The sequence below is a fragment of the Salminus brasiliensis genome, chromosome 12, assembly GCF_030463535.1.
Source record: "Salminus brasiliensis chromosome 12, fSalBra1.hap2, whole genome shotgun sequence".
Lineage (NCBI taxonomy): Eukaryota > Metazoa > Chordata > Actinopteri > Characiformes > Bryconidae > Salminus > Salminus brasiliensis.
In genome coordinates this window covers 30,486,111-30,504,879 of record NC_132889.1, presented here as the reverse complement: position 1 = coordinate 30,504,879, position 18,769 = coordinate 30,486,111, and the positions used below count along the sequence as shown (strand labels likewise).

The 18,769-nt window shown below is 38.6% G+C and overlaps 1 protein-coding gene across 1 annotated transcript in view; it reads right to left on the bottom strand.

Moving 5' to 3' along the window:
- The window catches only part of crhr1 (corticotropin releasing hormone receptor 1), a 178,728-nt gene that overhangs the window by 16,610 nt on the left and 143,349 nt on the right, over nt 1-18,769 (bottom strand). Inside the window, exons 8-13 of the mRNA XM_072692993.1 lie at nt 10,572-10,725; nt 9,066-9,126; nt 6,992-7,064; nt 4,878-4,963; nt 2,335-2,470; nt 920-961 (exon numbers count right to left, since the gene is read on the bottom strand). Coding sequence (XP_072549094.1) covers nt 920-961; nt 2,335-2,470; nt 4,878-4,963; nt 6,992-7,064; nt 9,066-9,126; nt 10,572-10,725 — 552 coding nt within the window. The remainder of the gene's footprint in view (nt 1-919; nt 962-2,334; nt 2,471-4,877; nt 4,964-6,991; nt 7,065-9,065; nt 9,127-10,571; nt 10,726-18,769) is intronic.

The window sequence follows — 18,769 nt, the reverse complement described above, 5'->3', positions numbered from 1 at the left end:
ACCTATGGCTAGTGCACAAAGGAGTTTACCCTTGATCACTTTGACCTCACCAGCTCAGTTTCTTCTTACACTTTTAGTGCTTTGCGCTGCATGTGTGAACGAGCCCTTCAATAAAGGCACAGCTGAAGTGGAAAGTAGACTAGATTTCCTTTGCTGTCAGCTCGACTCAAGGTCGTTCTTTAGCTGTAGTATCATACTGCAGCCTGACAGAGTATGTGAAGACGACTAGTATTTCAGATTGGGGTTTTTTGCAGGTTGAGGGAATGACACGGTGTTGTCACTGGTGCTGACATCTTGTTTCTTTTGCCAGTGTGAGATCAGGGGCTATACCGGATATTTCTCTTTGCCTCTGAATTCCGATTTCTGATGCTGATTAAGGGTGACCTCGGATCAAGTGCATACCATCACTTTCTCTTAGCTTTGCTCAGATGATTTGATCACATTTAAAACAGTGTGGACCAGATATCAGAGCTCCTAGAGATCAGAGAAAAGAGGCTTGAGGGCATTTGGAGTCTAGGCTCTGTCCTAAAGCATGGGCGGTCAAAAAGTATCCCCAAAGGAATCGAACTGTTGGTGTAATCTCAACCAGACATATGCATATTTTATGAGCATGCCATTTTTAAAGCTATTGACTCCATTGCCATTGACTACTGTTGGGTATGCTGGGGGTTTTAGAGGAGGAATACAATGTGGTCCTATTGATTGACCAGGTCAGACAGAGGGAACTTGCACTGGCCAAATTACTTGAGGCTGCTTGCGCTGCACTTTAGGGTTTGACTTGGAGTGTGTTTTTAGTGCTGTCCTCCCCAGGGTACACAGGGAAAATACATGCTTGTTGTTGTGAGCTGAGTGAGTGATGCTGGTTAAAGAAATCAAGGGCAGAGTGAAAGAGGAAAAGAGACCAAAAGAGTTGACTTACTTCGCTGTTCAGGAAGCAATAAAACACTGAGACAAAAAAGCCCTGGGGAGAAAAATGGAAAAAGAAGGATGGTGTAATGTTAACATGTCTTTATTGTGCAATGAGCTAACAAGCTAACATGCTGTGTGACAAACAGTTCAAATAAATGACATTTTACCAGTGACAAAATATTTATTTTTAATGGAATTTTACAATTTATTAAACCAACCACCTTTACCTATTTGTAGTTTCTTTTCCACAGTAAAAATTAATTTAGGCCAGTTTCAATTGATAAAGTAATTGATTAAACACCATTTTTTAAGATAACTCAACTTGTTCGACAACATTAGAAAATGTTGGACATTCAGTGTTATGTCTGTCACTTTTTTTTGCCATTTTACCCAAAATAATTACACAGTACGTACACAGGCGATTATTCCACCGAGTACCTACATAGAGCATTTCAGTGCAATTTAATTAGACTATTTGAGACTCATCATCACCTAAAATAATTATTTAGTACTTTGGAAAAGAACATAAAAGAAAGCATTACCATGTTTTTCATATATCTCCCAAAGTTCTTAACCACTGTGAACAGGTTTAGAGTCATATGCCATTCCAAATTGAGCTCCCACCCTGGATGTACCTGTCTGCCCTTTACGGTTTTCTTTCAGGCAGCTTTCTCAAACAGACAAGGGCTTTTTGTTGCTGTTCTGAGATAACCCATAAAGATAGCATAGAGAGGGTACAGTGCAGTGAATGTCTCGTTGGATGTGTGGAAAATGGGTCGCAAAGCAGATGATAATGATTGGCATAAAGAAGTGATTGCATTTGGGTGTGCCAAAGGTCATAATGTGAAGGAAGCATACAGTCCTACTGGTCTACTAGCAGTGGCAAAAATCTCAGTCTACAGGAAAATCTGCATATATAATATAATATACAGTATATAAATAGAATATGAATGGTATAAATATAATAATGTTAAATATTTATTCTTTTGAATAAATACATATAGAGTCTCCTGGGTAAATACACATATATTCTTATTTCATTGCTACTTTAGCAAGCATTAGCATAGTCATTGCTAGAGATCTTGCATTAATACGGTACAACAGAGCTTCCAAGATGGCAAAAGACCAACTGCAAATAGTTCATTTTGTTCTTTCTGACTTTCACAGGGGGTAAAACTGATGCAGACGTTTCCATCCTGGAGGTGATTTGCTTTGCTGAAAATAAACCTTCTGATCTGTTTTTATGGCCTCTGATTAAATTATAAAGTGAATTATCCTACCAGTGAAAATGTCAGCTATTTTTAAAATATATGTCTGGTAGCAAAGTAGCTCTTTGTCTTTCCATGTATGCTAACCGACTGACCCCCCCTCACATCAACATAGTGTTAAAGCCACCTGTAAGAACTGTAACAAGATGCTGCTTACCTGAAAGGACTCCAGGAAAGAGTTAAAATAGATAAAAACAATCTGGGAGATCTCGTCCTCTCCGGGGTTCACAAAGAACAGCATGTAGGTGATGCCCAGCAGTGGCAGCAGAACCAGAGTGGCCTTCACTGCTTTTCTGTAGGTGGAAAGAACGATGCAGTTACAATCTCTTGTTCTGTTCATCCTTTTCTGAACCTCAGTTTAATCAATTGCAGTAAAGAGTCATGTGATTCTTGCTAGATATTTATACTATTCTGTTGATTCCACACAGGTGCCCATGTTGTGTTTTCCAACTTCTGATCATTTATAGCAGGGGTGGGGAACCGGGGGCCAGAGTCCAGCACAGTTTGCAGATTTCCCTGTTCTAACACACAGACTAAACCTGATATATGGCCATTTATAAACACTTGGACGTGCATAAATAAAAATGTCTGTACATATATATTGTATTTTGGATACATTGCATAATACATGAATCATACAAATATTTTTGACTGGTAGGTAAATGCATATATGTACATAAAGCATGTAGTAAATATGCTTTATGCATTTATCAGATTTCTGAATGGGTAAACGAGTTGAATTAGGTGCCACAAACCATAGCAGAATCTATTGCTTCACTCTGGCATATCTGTTCCTGTACTATTCACCCTTCTTCAAGGGTTCTTTACTAAAGGCAGCGGTTCAGTACAGAACCCTGACATCTCAAAGAACCATTTGGATGCTTAAATAGAAGGAAACCCTTTCTATTTTCTTTTAGATGGTTCATTTTTAGAACCTTGTCAAAAATGAATCATCCAAAACCGATGAACTGGGTGTAGTTGTAGTGTTGGCATTCAAATTCTATATATTTTTCATCATGTTGACATGGATAGATGGTAAAGGAAGGTAGTACAAGGAACATATTGAAGTCTGTACCACAGAGCCCCCAATTGCATTTAGCTTTGGAGATGCAGGAGGCACAAAGCAATAACGGCAGAATTGGGCCTACAGTCTTCAGAAGCTTTGTTTAGGGAGTTGTGTTTAGTATTGAGATGCTGCAAACATTCCCAGAGTGAGAACATGTGTTCGAATATATTGTTAACGGCAATATTTAGAGGAACTGAAGCACGTCATTGGATATTCAAATTAGCCAGACAGAAAACAAACAAACAATCAGATAAACCAAAACTGTATGTGTGCAAAAGTGAATTACAAGAAATATAATTAATAGAGAAATGATGTGGCTGTGAGATGTAATTACTGCAAATGACAGTGCCTTGTGCCTCATAGTTGTCAAATGATTTAATTAAATTACCCGAAAAGATCATCAGTTGTTATTTGACAACGATTAATGTCATGTTTTTCACTAATGGTATTAAGCCGAACGCCACACGACCCTGACAAACTTAAACACCATGCATTTTTCTGCCATGGGCTACTGAATGTGCCTGTCAGAAGCATTAATCATAACCGCAGGGCATCGCGACAGAATGAGTGACAGATACATAAACGCACCAAAATGTACAGTACTTTTTGCTATGGGGTCAGCAAGGAGATCACAATTCACTGATACCCTTAAAAACAGATATCTGTAGTGTGTGGCTTCCAATTAAATCATAAATCTTCAGCACTCATTTCTATTCAGCTTATCTCTGCACTGTAAAAATATAAGAGCAGGTCAACTTCAAATGTTAAAGTAACTGATTACCCACAGTTTTAGATCTGCCTCTCAGTTTGGTCGTCAGTGCATTTGAAGTTGAGCCTCAAAAACATTAGGAAATGAGCTGCAGCTGAAACTGATTAAATATTTGGTAAGATGTTTAGTCTGTGTCTCTTCCACCTAAATGTATTTACCATCTATTCCCAACTGTAGGTTAGAAATCCCCTATCATATGGACTCCTGACTATGGAGGCATGTGGCATTCATGGGGTTCAAACTTATGATCTCCTAAATCTTGACAGGCTGGTGGTTAGACAGTTGCTCCACTTTAGAGCCGTAAAGCCATGTTCATTTCTGTGTCCAAGAAAGAACAGAAAGGTGATGTATTTTATGTAGGGTGATTCCAGCTTTAGGGTGGCTTTACTGTCTAAGTGCCTGATCTTCAAGTGTGAGGAGATTGTACATTCAAATTGCAGCAAGACCTCAGTGCTCTACTGTCAAAAGCCAAAGAATGTTCTAACCAGCAGGTGGAAATAAACAGTAAATAATTTGAATAGTAGGAGCCACAGACTCAACATCTCACACAGTATTTAATCAGTTTCAGCTGAAGCTCATTTGCTAATGTTTTTAAGGCTCAACTCAATATGTATTGTTGACCAAACTGAGATTTAGAACTAAAACATTGGAGTTCATATGCCTAAGTTGAGTTAACTCAAAAACGCTCTGTAATTAGTGACTTTATTAGTTTAAGTTGACTCAGCTAACTTGCTGCGATTTAGGAAACGATATCTGCAGTGTGTGGCTTTTCTTATATCACAAATCTTCAGCATTCATTTAAATTCAATTCATCTCCATTCAGGTTTAAATATAGTATTGTGACCATCTGTTGTGAAGAGCTCACCTGTACTGAATGGTCTCTGAAGTGGTGGAGGCCCTCAGCTTTGTCATCAGAATTCTCACAATGTTGAAAAGGAAAATAAAATTGATCTGTGGAGTGGATGAACAGAAAGCATGGAAGAAACATGTAGTTAGTTATTGTAGAAAGCAGGGGACTAGATTAGTCTAGACTAGATTAGTCTAGGTTTCCATTCTTCATTTCATTTGCATTGTTTTACATGTAAATACTGAACAAGAAGCCTTAGAATCAATAAAGGCTCACAAATTAAAGGGTAGCATAGGGTGCGCACAAGACAGTTCTTATATATATATATATATATATATATATATATATATATATATATATATATAGAAATAGGGCTCTGATTGGTCCAGCTAACTTAATTAACACTTAATTAAAAGAAATGTAGCAAATATTTCTAAAACAAAGCACACAAACGTATAACAAAATATTATTTATTGTGTTCAAAAAGAGCAAACACTATAGCTAGCTATGGAACTTTATTTTTGTTCTGTTGCTGATTCTGTTTATAATAATATATTGTACATTGTCAAAAACCAGGGATGCAAAAAGTGTGTGTGTGTGTGTGTGTGTGTGTGGGGGGGGGGGGGGGGGGGGGGGTCCAATGGGGACTGTAGTTTCCCCAGATTTCAGGATTGTTTAACATAAACTGCTAAACTGCCTTAATTACACAAGTGTATGTCAATAGCTGTAACAGCATATTCTCTCTTATGTGATTATACATGTGTAATAGAGTGAGGGTAATTTTATTTATATGAATTCATTTATATAACTACTCCAATCCAGTCAAATGTACAAAATTACATCAACAGTGGTTACAGTGTTATTGCATGGATTGTTAATGTGTAACTACACAGTTACTAGATTTGCTCAATAAACTGAAAGTGCAAATATCTTTTTCAATTTATATTATTTTTTATTGCGTTGCCCTGAACCACACACACAGGTTTAAGAATTAGAAGTAAACAGGTTTTGAAGTCTGTATGATGAATTATGTGTGCTATATACACATGGCCATAAATATAAGTTATGTAGCTCCAGTACAAATCTAAAGAGGCTGAACACATCTTAGCTTGTTGTAAATACACACAGTCTGTAAATACACACTGTAGAGACGTGTTGCAAATAGAATAGGACTCTGTGGAGCAGATAAGAGCAACCTATTGGCACCATAGAGTTGCCAAACACCAGGAGTGGGCTAATGAGGTATTAAACCTCCAAGCATTGAGCTGTGGAGTAGTGCAATTATGTTCTCTGGAATGATGATGGTGCTCCATTTAATGCTTTTGGGTTGTGTTGGGGATGAGTTGGGGTGGTGATCATCCAACAACCTGACCTCACAAACGCTATTTTCGCTAAATACAATCAAATCAATCAAAAGCAGTACTCCATAATCTAGTAGAAAGCCTTTTTTGGACAGTAACTTAAAAACAAAACAGTATAAACCCGTTTATTAATAACCTTGATTCCATAAGAAACAATTAATGCACAGGTGTCCCAATACTTTCGTTCATACAGTGTATATTTGAAATTTAAAAGCATGTTTTGTGTCTTAAATCCATAAGTGGGCGATCATATACCTCAAGTGTCCTTAAACACGCACACTGTTACAAACCAGCTGCTGGTTGTCTAAAAGAGGTACACGAGCTTAACTTTTCCATAATATCCCCCATACCAATAATATTGTTGTCCAGGCCAGCGACAAGGTACGTGACAGTCTGGATGAAAAGGTCAAGGTAAAGACTTAGCAAAGCAGCTAAACTAGCAAACTGTAAGTGTATAAATGTCATGTAAGTATTAGGTCACTGCAGAACACCAACATTTAGAGTGTTAGCCTGTGAAAAAAAGTCTAATATTTAAAAACATTCTTATAGATTATTTTAACTTATTTGTTTATTGATCTTAGTGAAGCCAAAATGTGTTGTTTTTCTTTTGTTTATGGTCTGGTTAAGCCTGGTTTGTCTAGTTGCGTTTGTCTATTTAAAGGGCATTTTCTACAGTCCTGTTGCACAATGGTTGCTGCAATTGCAACAAAAAAAAAAGTAATTAAACACAATGTTGTTTCCCAACTGACTTTAAAAGAGACTCTGACTCACCAGGAGGACGAGGATCATGGGGCCTTGGTAGATGTAGTCGGTATAGACGCCAGCTCGTTTCCCAAACCAGCACCTGCAGTTGCACATAACAGTAGAAAGCCAGTGAAATTCTTTACCAGTGTGACAGCCAAAATCATTCGAGCCATCCCCGAGCCCGATGCTGAGGAGCCCAACCTGCTTCACTCAATTAAAAATGTCTTTCGTTCTCCAGCGGCTTTCAGTTAGGCCTGGCTAGACGCCTGCCCCATTTCTCCGGGCACTCAGAGTGGATTGGCTTAACACCGGCTAGCAACAGAGATTTAGAGAGGGAGAGTGGGCCTCATCCAAACCCGATCCAAGGAGGACAGACAATGATTATTGGAAACTGAGATGACCTTCAAGAATCCCTGAATGAATTGAAATGTGGGAAACCTTAGAAACGAAAACAAGCACTTCAGAAGAACAAAGAGGAGGAAGGGAGAGAGGAAGCTGTCCCCTGGGCACAGATACGACCGCATTCGTTAATCCTACAGTTTCTGTTCAGCGGGCTGCATAATCAAGCCTCTGAAGCTTATGTGGATGTGTGTGTATGTGTGTGTGAGAGAGACAGCAAGAAGGAGCTGAGGATGTTTGTATAGTAAACTGTTGGTCTGGTTGGGTTTGTCTTTGGAGCAGTACCAAGAACATTCACAGGTCTATCTAGTACCAAGCGAAACAAGACTCATCCATGTGCATGATGGCCTTTGGACAATGTGTGTGAGTGTGTGTGTGTATGTGTGGGGGGTCGAGTTGTGTCCCTGGTGTGGAACAGATGAAACGATTGCCTGGCAGTGAAGACTCTGGGAAGTAAAAACTTTGAAGGGTCTTGCATGCTGACTGTCAGCTTGAATTACTGAAGCGTTTTAAGTGCTTGAGCAGAGTTTTGCTGGTGGGGCCTGCGTGGGAAATTAGTGTGTGTGCCTCTTTAACGTGGTCTGGCTTAGCTTTCCAACAGCAGCTAAACGGAAGCTGCTACTTCGGCCATTACTTCAAGAGACTGTGTCAAGACCCACTTTCTATGTCTGATTTACATGAGAAGGATGTATGTCAGTGTTCCAGTGCCAGTGTTTCCCATGAGCTGAGCTGTTAGGGTTAAGACTTTAACCCTCAGAAGTTACCCCACAGTTACTCAACAATAGCTTATTGATACCATATTTGTGTTTCTAAGCAGATTTATGTTCATAAAGAGATTTTTTATGGTTCCAATTTGATGATTTTGTCTTGTTTTCTGTTTTTACAGTTTTTACCATTTCTTGACATAAAAAAAAATCTGAAATGATAATAAACAACATAATGAACCAAATTGTGTAATTGAACATTTAAGCTATCTTTTACTAGATCCATAGAAATGATCAAAGCTAGGGCAGCTGTGTCCCAAAGGTTGAAGAAGCGGCCTTGTGACTAAAAGGTCGTCGGTTTGATCCCCTGAACTGACTGGACACGATTACAATGCCCTTATGCAAGGCATCCAACCCTCGACTGCTAGGGCTGCCCAACACTCCGGGAATGTGTGTGCTCACCAGGGTTGCAGAGGCAATACGGTTGGTAAGTATACCATGGTATCATGGCCGTGTACATTTGCTGTGGAACCCAACCTGCTTCACTTAATTATTTTTTTTGTTTGTTTTTAAAGGATCCAGTAGTTTGTTTTTTAAGTTACAACAGTGGTTAATTCAGGGTTGAATTTGAGTCGATTCACAGTTGTGATTTGTAATTCTGTTTTATGTACATCACACAATGTATGTAAGTCTGATGTTATCTGTGACGGACAAACAACCCAAGACGACTAGTATAGTGCGCCAAGCCTGACCTGAATCTCAACAATGTTGATGACATTAACAAGATTTGAGAATTACAGCAGTCAGCAATACATCTCCCCAGATACCATGTGCGGAGTGTAATTATAGACAAGCCACTTATAGCCTGCGGGATAATTGGACTTTTATTGTTGGTTAGAGGAGTTTCTGTATGTGTGTGTGTGTGTGTTTGTGTGGGTGTGTTTAAAGACAAAGCAAGGTCTAGAAACGAGGAGAACTCAAGTATGAAGGGCACTTACTTTTCATTGTCGTAGTATAGCTTGCCAATGGCCCATGCAACAATAATGGGAAATGGGATACCTGAAAGCAGAAAAGCAGAACTAAATGCCTCCCATTGTCGTTACTTTCCATGTTTAACAATAAACAATCCCACTGGCGTAATAAAAATACCACTACTGTGACTACTCAGCTGTGCTCTTTTACACCACAGCATCCAGTAACACCGTGTTAAGTAGAAAATAAGCACTCATTAGTCACTGGCTCTTTTTTTCTCTTGGTGTACAGTACTGTGCAAATGTCAGAGAGCATCACTGGTTTCGTTTAATTTCCAGTCAAACAGTAAGTCTTTTATGTTTCATCATCAGGAAAACAAGCAGTAAACAATTTAACAGGAGCCTCAACAACTGAATATCATTTTCTTCGGCACATTTTTAAATAATATGTGAAATGTGTGAGTGTGAAGGCCCTTTAAGGGTCTGAAGAACCTTCCCTTGATGTAAACGTTCGTTTCTTCACACTCACACATCTCTTTTATAGCATGGCTTTTAGCTGATGCGCTTATCCAGAGCGATTTACAAGGTTACTTGTATTACAGAGGTGAGCCAGTATAGTGTTAGGAGTCTTGCCCAAGGACTCTTATTGGTATAGCGCAGCACAGTCACCCAGACCAGGAATTGAACCCCAGTCTTTTGGTGTGTGGGAGCTCACAACGAAAGTGGTTCTTCTATAGCACCCCCTCAAAGAACCATTTGAAGCACCTTTATTATTAAGAGTGTATTTACTGAGTCCACTTTTGTATTACCTTGTATTACAGCTTACGTTCTTTACAGGAGACCACTTTCATTTTGTCTGCAGAAACTGCAGGGAGATGTTTCCACACCTCCAACATAGTCAATGATGATGACATCTGGACTCTGCAGCAACTTCAGTAGTTTGATCTGATCAAATGTTCTTCTCTTTGGTCTGCTTTACCTCAGTAAGAGCTGTGAAGTGCTGTTAATCTAAAGAGAACAGTTGTGAGTCTTGTTTTCTATGCATCTAAGGGTTGGTTTCCAGGACAGGAATTAAGCCAACTCCTGGACTACAATGGGATTTCTAAATGGAAATTCTCCATTGAAAGAAGCATATAATCCAGAACTAGATGTAATCCCTGTCTGGGAAATTGACCCTTAATCAATTTTTGAGATCCATTTTTGGAAATTCCAATTTTTTCACTTATTTTCTCCCATATGCCAATGGACTCTCTCACATCTAATCAGAACTAGCTCCTGACAAATGAATAACCTAATGCCCAATTTGGCTGGAAATCCTTCAGTAAATTATAGATGGTCTCTGACTTCTGAACAGACTGTATACTGAGATCACAGTAATGGGTTGTACAGATAATCTTCTTTTATTATGCTGAAACCATATATCAGAACTGCAGAAGTGTTTAAACTGTGTATGAATCAACTGGAATAGAAAAACTCAGATTCACACATTAGATGAATGAGTCAGCAGAGGTTCTGGTTAATGGCAACACTCACACCAGCCAATGCAAATGAACATCCACTTCCTCAGCTTATCAGTGGAGTAGGTCAGCACAATGGCCGTGTGCAGATAGCAACCCTCACCAAACATCCAGAAAAAGTTGGTCACATGGAAGTAATTATATGCTGCGGTGACCAGCCTGCACCAGATCTGAGAGAGAGAAAGAGAGAGAGAGAGAGAGAGAGAGAGACAGACAGACAATGACAATAGCTTGTTTACAGCTTCTCTAGGTTGAGTTACATTTCACATACTAAGGTCAGTTTACAGTTTGAAAATCCATAAGAAACTTAGAGATGAAGGATGATGAAGCGAGTGATGAAGTACACGAAATGAAATAAATTATAATTATATAATAATAAATTATTATTATATTATAATGCACACCACAGGAACAGAATTGTAATAAATCCTGGTTCTACAGTCCGCTTCTGCAGTCTGCTTGAAGTATAAATGGGCATTGACTATCTATACAGTAGTGTAAGGCTGGGCGATGTGACAGTATTTCTAAATTATTTTATTATTTTTTATGATGATGATGATGATAATGATTATTATGATTATTATTATTATTATTATTATTATTATTATTATGTGTTATTATATTCATTTATTTTGTATGACTGGGACTTATTTGGGATTATATTTGTGTGTGTGTGTGTGTGTGTATGTGTATTTAAGAGTACATCGAATATACAAACTACAAACTGCTTTTCTCCCATCATGTATAAAATAAAGGCCTACAGCACTATAGTTTGCTTCACCCCACAACACAACACAATACTTAAAGGACTCAGCCTTGATAAAACATGTAATGACATGTAAAAATGGAAACAATTTTTAGTTTCATATTTAAAATGGCTATTATATTCACTATTCCCTTGGTTCTTGGCAAACAGGCTCATCACAGTACATTATAGTAAAATTGCTCAATTAATTGAGCTGTTTTTAAAATGGAAACAACCTAGAAAACAGTAAGCCTGTCTTTGTCAGTTAATAGTGGTTTGGGGTCCTGGGGTCCTTGTGGAGTGAGTGTGCTACCGCTATTCACGCCCCCTGCCCGAATTGTGCAGAGAAGCAATCTGTGCTGCCCATAGATTGCCTTATGTTAGCTAACCAGCCCGACACCTGCTGTGTGTACTACGCATGCTTGCGTATGCTCTGTACAAATCGGGCAGAGGACGTGAATCGAGTAGTGACAAGCGTGCGTGTGCTAGCCTGCTGTCGCTAGCTACACAAATGCTAAGAATTTGTGCTGTTTGTAATGCATCTAAATTATGCAGTGCTAAATTTCAATGGTATTATGGTATGTAAGAAACGTGAACCATTTAACGAATAGTGGTCCTTATTAAGGTTCTAATGGTGGTCTGGAATTTTGCTCAAATCTGACTCAAATGATATAGGAGTAGAACAAAAATATAGACCATCCAGGGGTCTGTAAGGAGTAGTTTGAGGACTACTGCTCTACATCACATCTCTGTTCTAAAATAAGAGAGTTCTGTACTGTATGTAATGAACAAGTAATGAATAAGAATGAGTCAAAAATTATCAGATAAAAACTGACTATAAGCTTTTTTAGAGATCTATTAAAGCTAAGCTAATTAGTGATTTAGTAGTCTGCCCATCCGCAGCCAACCCATCTGGCATTCACGTCATGAAAACTGGGGATCACGATGCGATATGCAGACAGATTTGATTATCATGTATTACTGAGTTATTCCTGTATTGGGTTCTTTCTATTTAGTTTTGTAAATTAAGTTAACAGCACAAAAAAGGTTGCACAAAGCTATGCTGACAGCTGTCCTTAGTGCTCTGGAAGAGTGGATTTGCAGAATTGAGAATAATAGTAACAAGCGTGTAATGAAATCAAAGAGCTGTGGGGAGGGGTGTGTGTCTGTAAGTGAAATTGTGTGTGTGTGCTGTATTTGTGTGTAAAAACGGAGAGCTACTTTTAACTATTTTAGCCTTTATAGCTGATGAAAAAGTGGGCATTATTGCTATGTTATCTTCTGTAGTAATGTGAAGTCCAGAAGCTGTTGCAGTTTTTCATCATTTGGTGTAAACAGTGTCATTTAATGAAAAAAATTTTTTTTTTCTTTTTTTTTACAAACAGTACTTAGCAAATGTTTAAGGTGTCAAAAGCTCCGTAACTGGGCAGTAAGTATTTATTTACTTAGTATAACACTGATTTTAGAAAAAACACTAATAACATTCATAAAAAAGTATAGATTTTATATCACTGTGTTCATTAAAATATCACCAAAGCTCTCCTCACGAGAGTCTAGATCTATTTATAGTTATCATCCAACACTTGGTTTAGTAAATCAGTGCTTAATGATGTTAAATCAGGTAGCTGAAACATATCCATGTGGAAGTTGGTGGCATCTAGGAGAAATCTAGAAGCAGGGAGTAGTTGAAGTGCTCAACTACTTCCTTCAAATTCTTAGGTCCCAAGAGAATGCCCCACAGTACGGTCACTACAAATATAAGACAGACATCTGATTAAACAGGTAAATAATGGGAAGCAATTACCAATTCAAACACTGAATGTGCAAAAAAGAAAACCAAAAACACAGCGCATCCAACAATACAGACAGCCTTTAGCATCTTTTATATAGTGATAGAAAACACAGTAGCACAATATCCCTAGTTTTAATCACTGATCTGTTTGACTATGGCCAATGTGGACATGGAGACACCATAACCTTTCTGGTGAGAGAATTAAAAATGTTCAAGGGGACAAGGCTCTCTAAATAGATCGCTAGCCATTTAATTTGATATTGATAAGGGATCCAAGGTGGGAAACTGAGATAATAACTGAAGGAAGCAGGGAGGCCAGGCCTGGCTAATGGAGTGAACTGTCCTGAGGAATTTCATTAAGGAGGAGTGTGTTAGGGAGCTGTTGCCTCAGGGCCTACTGTATGTTTAAAGTGATTCTTCATCAAAGCTAGCATTGTCTGCATGCTGACTTCACTAGAACCTTGCAAATGAGAAAGAAGTTAGATCTTAACTGACTCCATGTCCTGAAATGCAGGGAATTTTTTTGTTGTGAATATTTGTTCAGTTGAAAGGAAGCAAAATATGCTTGAAGCATCAACAAAATGCAAAATTCCAATCTCGTCTTAATCTTTCACTTTTACCACAAACTGGAAGCAGACCACAGCATTCTGTAAAGTAGCATTCAGAACCGTTCTCAACTGAATAAAGGAAAGGTGTGTTTTATAGTGAAAATCAGGCCAACTTCTAATTAAAAATTAGCTGATCATAGATAGTTTTAGAGAAGTTAAGTCAACTACGTTTAGGCACAACTCCTAACTTTATTTGTTTTTAGTTTTGCATCCCAGTACGGTCAAGAATACACATCACTTTATTTACTGTTTATTCCCATCTGCAAATTAATAGTCTCCCTATAACATGGGGGAGGCCTACTGTCAGACTCCTGACCATGAAGAGCTGTGGTATGATGGGATTTTAATTTAAGCAGGCAGTTAGACAGTTACACCACTCTAGAGCTGTGAGACCATGTACATTTATGTGTCCAAGAAAGAACGGAAAGACAAAATGTGTTTTTTATATAGTGTAATTTTACATCTGAAAAGTGGCCCTACAGTCTAACTGCTGATCATCAAGTCAAAATCCCTGCAAGAGCTCAGCGCTCTATTGTCAAAAAGCCTCCCTGTCTGGTGGCATCCTGTGATAGGGGATGTTCTTACATGCAGAGGGGAATGAACTGATGTTTTTGAGGCTCAACTCAAAATGTTTGCTGATCAAACTGAGATGCAGAACTATAAAATGTTAGTTAGACTAAACTAAGGTTAACTCAACAAAATACTCTTTAATAAGTTACTCAGCATCATTTTAAGTTGACCTAACTTATTTTTTAAAGTGTTTAGGATTCTGGAGTCAGGTTCATGGTAATCCATGCTAAGCAAATGAAGCATGGTAATGATGTCCTATTTGCTATTTGTAAGGTTACTGTAGTGTAGATTAGTGCTACACTGTCACACTGCTTACTGTTGCTGTATTTGGGGGCAGTGGTGGATCAGTGGTTAGTGGTGGCTCTGGGCTATAGATGACAGGGTTGTGGGTTTGATACCTGTGCTCGGGAAGCTGCCACTGTTGGGCCCTTGAGCAAGGCCCTTCACCCTCCCTGCTCTCTGGGCGCTGGAGTTGGCTGCCCACCGCTCTGGGTGTGTGTGTGCTCACTGCCTCTAGTTCATAAATGTGTGTGTGTTCACTACCACGGATGGGTCAAATGCAGTGGACACATTTCGCTGTACATAGTGACAGATACTTGCACCTTTACCTTACTTTCTTTATGCAAATTTTAAAAGTTGACATGTTAATTTTAAAAGTTAATTATGCAAATTTTAAAAGTTGACATGTTAATGTTAATGCTTATTAGTGTCCAGCAGAACAGAGGGCCAGATTGTAAAACCAACATAGTCATAATTCTTAATAAAAGAAGAAGCAACAGAGGTGCTGTTTGATAAGATTTAACAACAAATAAATAAATAATTACATAGTTCTATATGGTAAACAAATAAATATGGTCTGAACTGAAACTTCTAAAATAAGATGACAAGACTAGAAAAGGGAGAGTAAAAGCATCAGAGGGTGCCCTCAGGCTGCACATAAATTGCATGGCTGCTCTGAGCTGATGACTTTAATTCTTCTTTTAAACCATGACAGAACAGAAAAATGCTCTCTCCTCACTTTCTCTGCTACCCGGTTTGAGAGGCTCTACAAAATATCAGGTTTCGGGCCTGGTTTGGGGGCTAGGAGTGATTTTTTTATGTCATACTTTTTTTTATTTAAGTGGATCATGCAGACTTTGCACACTTTTTCTGTTTCTCCCTGTCTTCCTTGAACTCTGCCCATTTTATCAGCTCAATTTTCCATATAGGAGCAGTTTATAGTTCTATAATTACAGACTGTAGTCCATCTGTTAATCTGCATACTTCGTTAGCTTCCTTTCACCCTGTTCTTCAATGGTCAGGATCCCACAGGACCACCACAGAGCAGGTAGTATTTGGAGGGTGGGTTATTCTCAGCACTGCAGTGACCCTGACGTGGTGGTGGTGTGTTAGTAGTGTGTGTTGTGCTGGTACAAGTGGATCAGACACAGTAGTGCTGCTGGAGTGTTTAAACCCCTCAGCGTTGCTGCTGGACTGAGAATAGTCCACCAACAGGAAATATCTAGCCAACAGCGTCCTGTGGGCAGCGTCCTGTGAGCACTGATGAAGGACAAGAGGATGACCAACACAAACTGTGCAGCAACAGATACAGAGCCTCTCTCTCTAACTTTAAGATAAGATAAGATAAGATAAGATACATCTACAAGGTGGACCAACAAGGTAGGAGTATCTAATAGAGTGGACAGTGAGTGGACACAGTGTCTGATGCACTTGTAACTTACCACCTGAGAATGACCCAGCACCCAAATAATACCTGCTCTGTGGGGTCCTGAGCATTGAAGAACAGGTTGAAAAGAGGCTAACAGAGTATGCAGTGAAACATATATATACAGTCTGTAATTATAGAACTACAAAGTGCTCCTATGTGGGAAGTAAAGCCAAATGCCAAATTTGGATAGCGTCAAAAAGTGAAAATCGGCACAAATGGTTGTATACACTGATGAGCCGTAACATTAACACCACTGACAGGTTAAATGAAAATCATTATCTTCATCCATAACAGTATCTGTCAAAGGGTGGGATATATTAGGAAGAAAGTGAACAGTCAGTCCTCAAAGGTGAAGTGTTGAATGCACTAAAATGGTCAAATGTAAGAATCTGAGCCACTTTGACAAGGGCCAAATTATGATGGCAAGATGACTGCATCAAATAATATAGAATGTTGCATTAATGTACTTTGAAATTCTTTAGAAAGTGCAGCTGATGCTCCATTATAAAACTGCATTACTCCATACTACTTTATTAATAATATCATGCTTTACTGCTGAATTCATCCAAATGGTATTTTTTGCAGGACAGTGTACTGTTATGGATCGCTAACAACATGTGAACATGGTGAATAGTCAGCAGTGCAACCACACAGTGGTGGGCGCCCTGGCTAGCCCTCTTTATCAAAAATACGCTCTTTTCTCCATGCCTCCACAAGTCTTACCTTTTGTGTGACCTGAAGTTTCATACTGAAGCTGAAGGTTTACAGAAATGACTGTAATTACAGAGGCATGGAGGCTTTTAACTGCTTGTAATAGTTTCCGCACGGCACAGAGAAGCTCAGTACCTCTTAACAGCAATTTATGGCTTGGAGCTGATTTGAAAAGAAGCTGCACACACTCTAGTGACCTCTACCTCTGTATAGTAAAAGACCCCTGGAGAACCCCTTCCCCCACTGTTCCTCTAGGAATATAAAGTCTCTTTAGAGGCTTTTCTCCTGTTGAAGATTTTGCTTGTAATATGGCTTGCAAATCTTATAGCATTCTCACTCTTATCACTCTTATCAGTTTTGTTTTTTTGCCAGAGAGAAAGATGACTTGGAGTTATAGAAAGGCTCAGCACAGCGGGGAAAGTGGGGTTTCAGTAATGTTGACAGCATTTCTCTTGTTTTATTTATCACTGACTTTTACTTGTCCTGTTCTAAAAAGTTCCTGAAAGACGACAACATACAGTATGCATGGGCCACTTCTAGGAAAAACAGCGCTTGAGTTGCCAACACACACACACACACACACACACACACATATATATAGTATAATGCCCCAGAGAGTTATGAACTGTCTGTGTAGAGCTTACATAAATCAAACAAATAAATAAATTAAACACTTCATTAAAACTTATATCTTGGTGAGTGAAATCACTATAAATGTTTGCGGACACCCCTTATAATAAATTAATTCAGCTACTTTAAGTTGCACCCATTGCTGACACAGACATGCAAATAGAGTCTAGTCTCTGCAGAGACAGATTGCCAGTAGAATAGGACAGGAACCATCATGGCTAATGCCAGGCATGGGCTAGAGGGTTATAAAGCCCCCCCCCCAGCATTGAGCTGTGGAGCAGTGGAACTGTGTTCTCTGGAATGATGGTGGTGCTCCATCCAGTATTTTTGGGCTGAGTTGGCAAATCAGGGGGAATGAGGTGACCTCATTAATTCAGTTGTTGCTGAATGTAATTAAACCCTCACAGCAGTGTTCCAAAGGCATCCAGTAGAAAGCCTTTCCTAGACAATAGAGACAATTACTCCAAGAAAAGCAGATTACCTATTTTTTTTATATCCTTGATTTCGGGAAAAACAACGATTAAGCAGATGTCTGAATACTTTAGTCCTTTTAGTGTCTTAAATCTTAAATCTTAAATCTTAAATCTTTTTTTCCCGCATTTATTATATTACAAAATGATTTTACACTTTTTTCAACAAACAATAATCAAGACATAAACAAGTAAATAATGCCCAGAAATAACTGAATTAATGTCATAACATTCAAACAGAAATCTGAAAATGGGAAATGATAATTAGAGTTGATTTAATATGATTTCACCTGCCCAGATCTTATTTAAATACACATAGTCAAACATATTACTGTATAAAATCAGCAGCACTTTCTCTGTACTGCAGGGTTGTTACTGCTGTTTGAAAGATGGTTGAGGCTTTTGTTGTTTTTGGATGCGCTGTGTTTTTTGTGAGTGGGTGTGTGAGCTCATTCGGAGTGCAGTTTATTATTCGGTAAGTGCTTATTATTGTCATTTTTTTATCACAGTAATGACACAGTTTGGCTGATATGTGGCATAGTCTTTATGTGTGTGTCTTCTTGTTCTGAGCTTTTGACACTGACAAAATAAAAAAGAACATGGCTTTGTACATTTATGGCATGTCAGGTAAATGCAGCAGCATCAGTGATTGTGAACAGTTGCTGATAATGAACAGTAGATGTTTGCATGTAAAGTCCCAGTCAAAGGTCTGGACACATCTGGTTAAAGGTGTGCTGATCATCATCTACAAAACATAGGATCCAAATGCTAGGATGACCATATTTTTGTTTTTAAAAAAGAGGACATTCACTGTAGTTAGAATGTTAGAATGAGTAGAAATACCTCTCAAACCTGCAGCTACAGTATCTTAATGTACATTACTACATCAACAATGACTTACAATACATAGCTTTAATAGCCTACATTACCACATCATCTCCTTTCAGTTTACTTTCTTATGTACGACTGGTTCTATACAT